Source organism: Oryzias latipes, chromosome 14, assembly GCF_002234675.1.
Source record: "Oryzias latipes chromosome 14, ASM223467v1".
Classification (NCBI taxonomy): Eukaryota; Metazoa; Chordata; class Actinopteri; order Beloniformes; family Adrianichthyidae; genus Oryzias; species Oryzias latipes.
This window is the reverse complement of record NC_019872.2, coordinates 24,642,914-24,649,940: the sequence shown is the minus strand read 5'-3', so window position 1 is coordinate 24,649,940 and position 7,027 is coordinate 24,642,914. Positions and strand designations below refer to the sequence as shown.

Below are 7,027 nucleotides of genomic sequence, written 5' to 3'. Positions count from 1 at the left end.
TTGGAGTTCATTTTTGAGAATGGGTGGATGCGTTTGCATAGCTGCGACTTAAAAAATTGGATTTTGAGTTGGAAAACTGTTTGCTTCTTGGCATCTCAAATGGTTTAGTTGGATGAAAGCATCTGCATTTAAAGGGTCACATCTAAAGACCACATTGGCAACTTGAATAAAAAGACTAAAGAGAAAAAAAAGAGATAAAAGCCAAACATCCATCTGTCTGATCTGAACTTCACCACCACGTGATCTTGAACTCGTAGATAGGCCTCTTGCAGTAGTAGTGGCTGATGAGGTGCTTGTCGCAGACGCCGATGCATTGCTGCTCGGCGGCGATGCCTCGCTCCGCCAGGTCCCCCACGATGCAATGGAGCAGATCGTAGACGTCTGCCACCGCCTCCCACGGCCCGAAGGAGACGTCCACCTCACAGTGGTGCTCGAAGAGCTTGGCCTCGCTCTCCGAGCGCTCGAAGCGCAGAGAGTTAAAGAGCGGACGCTCATACGGCGTGATGGGCATCTCCTCCTTGTAGACGCAGATCTTTAGCTTCGCAAAGCGAGCTTTCTTCTGCATGGCCCGCAGCTTTGCAATCTCCACGATGCGCTCCAGGTTGTCTACGAGAAACAAGACAAGAACAACATTTATTGAAGGATTTTTAAATATGAATACAAGCTCTCATAGCTGAACTCATAAACTTAGTCTCCTGCACTCCACTGAGTACAATGTTGTCCTCTTTTTAATCCCATATCAAAATCTACCTCATTTTCCTTTTACTCCTGATATTTCTGCATTAGTGTTTTAGTCTAATTATTTCTAATAATAATAATAATCAATTTTATTTAAAGCGCCTTTCATGAAACCCAAGGACAGGTTACAAAACAAGGGTTAAAAATAGACATTAAAAGCACAAAAAATATAAAAGATAAAATCAAAAGTGAATCAGGATGCGAAGGCAGAAATAAACAGGTGAGTTTTGAGTTTAGATCTAAAAGATGGTAGAGAGTCTTTGTTACAGAGGTCAGGAGGGAGGAAATTCCAGAGTTTAGGAGCAGAGCAGCTGAAGGCTCGGCTTCCCGTGGTGACGAGGCGGGCCGGAAGGACAGAGAGCTGAAAGGAGAAGGACCGAAGAGAACGAGAGGGGGTTTTGATATGGATGAGGTCGGAGAGATAAGGAGGGGCCAGGTTATGGAGGGCCTTAAAGGTGAACAGGAGGAGTTTGATTTGGATTCTGGAGGTTATGGGAAGCCAGCTATTTGTGTATTTTAATTTTAATCAGCTACCATAAAAAACGCGAGTTTAGAATTTCAGAAAGTTGTTTTTTTTGGAGACAGAGGGAGAAATTTTTCATTAAAAAACTAAAAATCTTTCTGTTGCGTCATCTTTTGTGACCAGCATCAGATTAATTGGAGTGAGCGGTTCGCGCAGACACCTTTGTAGTAGGGCAGCAGGTCGAGGAAAGCCTGCCGGACCTTCTCCCCCGTCAGCGGCTGGGTGTCCTCCAGCTGGTCCAGCAGCGGCCCGATGGAGTAGTACTGCGCCTCCCTGTACACGGCTCTGACTCGGTCCCGGAGAGGAAGCTCGCCTTCACGCAGGAAGTTCAGGATGTCCCTAAGAAGAGAAATGTCGCCTTTAAATAAGAATGTCCTTGCCTTTCTAGCTGCTCCCATAAGAGTTCCTTTAGATGTCACTTTTGTTTAACTCCTTTAAATAACTTACCTCCTACTGATTCCCTCTGTCCAGAAAAAAACACATTTTTATTTGTAATTTAGCTAAATAAGGCTAAACGTATTCATAATCCAGATGTAATGGGAATTGTACTTAATCCTGTACATTGGTCTGAAAATTCTAATGGAATAAGGGAAACATTCAGGCTTCATCTTTGTTCTATTTAGCTCCAAGTTTGGAGTTTCATCATTTTAAAATTTGATGCTTCTTGATGACTTAAACTTGACACGAATCCACCTGAGATAAAATGAGAGAAGCTCAGAGAAGGAACTAAAGGGAGAACAGAAAGCTGACATTTTCACTTTGACTATAAACGGGGTCTTTCTGTTACAACTTCTGTGTTAAAAAAGGCCTGTTGGCTATTATAACTATTGCCCCAAATCAATTCACTTCCAAATTTTAGAAGCAAATGCTTTAGAACGACAATAAATTTATTCATTACAAATAAAGGGAACCTGACTTTAGCTCCAGACTAACAAGAATCCTCTGATCAGAATATAAATAATGACTGAATTGGTGCTGAAACACTAGAAGATAAAGTCTAAACTCATCAACCTGTTATTTAGACACTTTAGACACCAAATAAAAAGGTGGGTCTTTCTTATTTATAGCTCCCTCCAATCAGGAACTGTAAGCACTTCAGAATAAAAGTAGTCCATTTTTAATCCCCCCTTTTTGTTTGGAAAGATTAATAAAATCACAGTTTGGGTCCAGAGGAACAACTTTTTGAAGGTCATAAAATCATTCGTGGCAGGCAGAAAAAGTGGGAGGAATTATCAGGAACAGGTCATAGGTCGGATCCATTGACTTGGTGTTCCCTCCCTCCAGGTGTTCCAAACAGGAAGTACCAGTTGGTTCCAAGCAGCCAAAATCCCAGGAACTTCTATAGAGAAATAAATAGCTATTACTCAATCATTCTATTTGTCTGCTACCGGTTTACAAATCCTTTTTTTAATGATATTTATTCTGTAGTATAAGTTTTTCAAGTTATATACTGGCCAATCAGATGCCTCATTAAAACTAGGTGGAGCCTGCTGGCCCCTTGAGTCCAACATTCAAAATCTTTAAAAGACAGATCCCTTTCAACAGCCCAACTCTTTCCAGTGGTGGGGGTAAGGCCTTTCAACAAGCTCACTCCTGATTGGTGAGAGTGCTTGTCCTGGAAATGTTAACTCGGACCGACTCGGACCATTTAAAGCTTTCTGGTGACGTCTGGCTCCAACATAGTGGCGTCTGTATGGTGAAAAAAAGGCCGGAAGTAAACCGTTTTCTGTGTCATGCTTGCTCAGTCCAGTTCTCCTTTACAGTTTGATCTCATTTTGAAACCGGGGGTTATGTCGTTTCGTTAGGGGCCACAAATCTGAGAGTCTTAATGTCATGCGGAGTGCCTCAGGGTTCAAATCTTGGACCTCTGCTGTTCAACCTGCACATCTCTGGGTTTGATCATGACAGATTAATATAAAACACACACACACGAGCAGACCTGCATTCAGCAAACACCTTAATGCACTGAAAACAAATCTTTGCCTCACGGAACATCTTCATTTCTGTTTCAAAGTTCACATTTTCGCTTCTTTTTTTTTGCTTTTTTGCAGAACTCTTGTTGGGTTTCTTTTTTTTTTTTTCTGTGCAGCAAATGCTGAGAGGACTCTAATGTTCAGAAAAAACACAAAGCTATGGGGGAAAAGTTGCTGCATTGCACAAAACAGTTGTGATTTATAACTGGTGCAGCCAGAAGCCTTTAATGGACTTTACATCACTGCATATGGTTTCTGCTTCCACTCCCAGCCGTCCAGCCCCCAGTTCTTAAATCTTTAATCACACCTCTCCTCCAAACCTCCAAATTGACCGCAGCCCAACCCTTCTCTTACATAAGTCATACATCCACTCTGCTTGTTAACACATTCATATTTAAAGAAAATTCCAGTTCTCTGCTGAGGCTAAAGTACATTTTGCTAAGAGCGAAATGTACTTTTGTGTTTTCATGGCCACCAGAGGATCAGGCCTAATGGCTTTTGGCTTCCATCATAATACCACAAAATGAAACGGAAAAGCTTCTTTTCAAACACGTTTTATTTAACACCACTTTATAGGACCAAATCAAATGTGGAATTCCCCAAGGAAGTGGTTTAGGACCACAATTATACGCAACATCAACTAGAAAACAATCAGGAATCCATGCCTTTGTGTGATAACAATACAGCAGTTAAACATGTCGCCTCAACAACTGATGCAGAGGTAAAAAAAAAAAAAGATTTCTAAAACAAACAGGGCTGTGTTTCACTACCAAACAATTTGGTTGTGATTCACAAATTCACAATTCCATTTTATTTCTGATTCAACATATTGAAATATGAATTGTTAGTCTAAATTCCACTTCAGCTTTATTTAGGTTTAAAAAAGCAGCTTTCATAGCAAGTGGTTAAAAACAAGAACAAAGGTAGAATCTTAATTACGTTTATTAATCTTTAAACGTGTTTGTATTTTTAACTAAAAAAATAACTATACAACAATATCAGTTTATGGATTAGACCCTTTTATAACTTTTTTCTTGTTTTGTTTTAGTTCAGCACTATTTGTAATTAAGGCGATGCTCCAAATCTACCTGTAGAGCCAAAAGTTGTTCTCCTGAAATCCCCTCCAAACAGTTTCAAGCTTCTGGATTCAGGTTGCTCCGATATTCATCTCTGAGAAGAAACTTTGAGGTGATTTCCTCTTTTAAAAGTTCTGTTAATTGAGACACTAATAGATATTGATAAAAAAAATGATAATAAGCACAAGCTTGAAAACCTGTCGGGTCACAAAGATCAAAACTTTATGTAAACTTAAAGGAGGTTTTTATTATTCCTACTTCTCTGATCGATAATTGCAAATGATGTCAAAGTTGAATACATTTTAAAGTCTGCCTCTATCATCAAACTCACCCAAAATACACGCCATCCCGGTCGATGAAGAAGCGTCCCTCAGCGTCCCGCGGGATGTAATGCCGCCCGCTGAACATGGCGGCCAACATGGTGTCTTCGTATCGACGCAGCGTGGACAGGCGTGTGGTGAAGTACATGCCCCCCACGTTCAGAGAAATAACCTCTGGAAACTTCAAACAGAAACAAACCTCTGAAACATTTTACTGCCATATTTAAATCAGGAATTTTGTTCCCGCTTACAAAATTAAACACATTAGTTTGTCATCATTTATCACTATTATGATGATTAGTTTCTGCAAACGTTAAATCATTTTATTTAATTGTTTTTATATGCCTTTTTAATGTCATCACCTTTCAAACACCAACAGTGATTGAATGAAAACTGCAAAATTCCAAGGGATCAGTTTTTAACAGCATAAGTAGTTTTCTGCAATAAATATGTGGGAAAAGATTGTAAATATAAATATAACTAAAATCTTTTTATTGTGCTTAGAAATTATAACTTAATGCTTTTTATGGCCAATAGAAACACAGTCAGTTATGGTCAAAACTGAATTAAATATGTACCAGAGTTTTACTACATGACAGGATTGACAGATTACTTTCATTTATACAAATTTATTTCAAACATACAGATTACAAAAATCCATGTAAATGTACATTTTGTGTTTGATGAAGTATTTTAGTCAATCTTGTTCAAAATCATCACTTTATCTAACTTCTTTGTGGTAGTTTTAATGTTGCTCAACCTTTAAACATTGTGATTAAGCTTTTATAGATCAAATGAAGTTGATAAATATATATATAATATATATACAAATAATTAACATTATTAATTATTAATAGTTATATATAATTTGAACTATATAAAAATAAACAAATAAAATAATAACTGGAGCAGAAAAACATGACTGTGGGGATTTTTTTTGAATAACCAGTCTACCCTAATGAGATTTACCTTTAAGTCATGTGACACAACTGTCAGCCAATCACAACAGAGCTCAGGGCAATCACTGACCTCCCTGTAAATACCGCTAGAAGCCCTCACAACACAAATAATTGATGTGTAATGGGGTTTAATCGCTTTTGATTTGCAGTTTTGTGTGTTTAAACAGTAAACGATATAAAATCTCTTTTAATAATCTCACATTTGGGTTCATAAATATGGTCCTGTCGTGCTTTCTGGCTCGTTAGAGTGGAAACACGCATTTCCCGCCCGTCGGCCTACCTCCTGCTCCTGGCTGTTCAGGGAGGAGCGGGGCGGCTTACTCGGGGCGCGGTTCGGTGAGTGGGAGGCCGGCTGTCGGGCATCGTCCTCCGCAGGTTCCGAACCTGACATGGCATCGCCCGGTTTGTCGCCGTCCCCCGCGCCCGAGAAAACCACCATCACTCTGGGCAGGGGCAGCGTCCGCCTCTCCTGGATGAAGCGCCTCACCCGGGTGGTGGCGGCGGCGGGCAGCGGACTGAAGGACGGAGACTGGCGCTCCCGACCACCACAGCCTCCGGAACCGTTGGAAGCGCTCGACCCATTCTGCTGCATGCACTCGGCGGGCCAGCTCTCGGCACCAGACGCTGCGTGAGGTGACAACAACGGCGGCGGAGGGGAGGGGGCGGCTGCTGGATCCCAGCCCACTGCGCACGCGGGTTAATTCCGCCTCCTGGGAGGAAAGCCTGGACACCATATATGTAGTAAAAGGCTCCGAATGTTATCAAAACATTTAGCAACCCGGACGGAGGCTCCTACGGAGTGACGTACTCACAACGTGCGTGCGTGTGACGTCATCACACAAAATGTGGAAAGATGTTTTTTTTTTTTTAACTATCTCCTGCAGTTCTTCCTCAATTATTTCAAGTATTTTAACTATTCTGGTTAAATAAATAAATACTATATTTATTTAAATGGAAAGAAAAGCTAATGATTTTAATAATTATTGTGTATCCTGTTTATTTTTAATGACTAATGCACTTATCTGGCAGCAATTTAATTTTAAGTCTTTTATGCTTTTTGTATTATTTATTATTTTACGTCGTACTATTATACCTGTTATCTATGGTTTTACCATGCCAAATTATTTATTTTATTTTATTCTACAAGTCACAATGACCGTAAAGATCTAGCCTAAGCAAAAACGTTCACATTTAAATACATTTTATCCAATTATTTGGGTTATGGACACTTTCACGGTATTTGTATCACACAATTGGTCTGTATGACTGAGAGACGAATAAATCTATCAAACTTTTAATGAACTAAGAACTTTAGCATACTTTGCAAAAAAGAAAAAAGAAAAAAAAAGATCATACACTTGCCTCTTTAACTTGTACTTTAAATAATACAGTAAAAAAGCACAATAAGTAACATGTTTCAAGTATTTCAAATGCATGT

The 7,027-nt window shown here is 39.7% G+C and overlaps 1 protein-coding gene across 1 annotated transcript; it reads right to left on the bottom strand.

The window, feature by feature from the left end:
* kctd7 (potassium channel tetramerization domain containing 7) lies at window positions 1–6,925 on the bottom strand. Its single transcript, XM_004076771.4, has 4 exons — window positions 5,870–6,925; window positions 4,642–4,811; window positions 1,422–1,600; window positions 1–606 (listed from the first exon to the last, which is right to left on the bottom strand). The coding sequence occupies exons 1-4, from the start codon at window positions 6,179–6,181 to the stop codon at window positions 230–232; spliced, it is 1,038 nt and encodes a 345-aa protein (XP_004076819.1). The 5' UTR covers window positions 6,182–6,925; the 3' UTR covers window positions 1–229.
* Window positions 6,926–7,027: the final 102 nt, after the last annotated feature.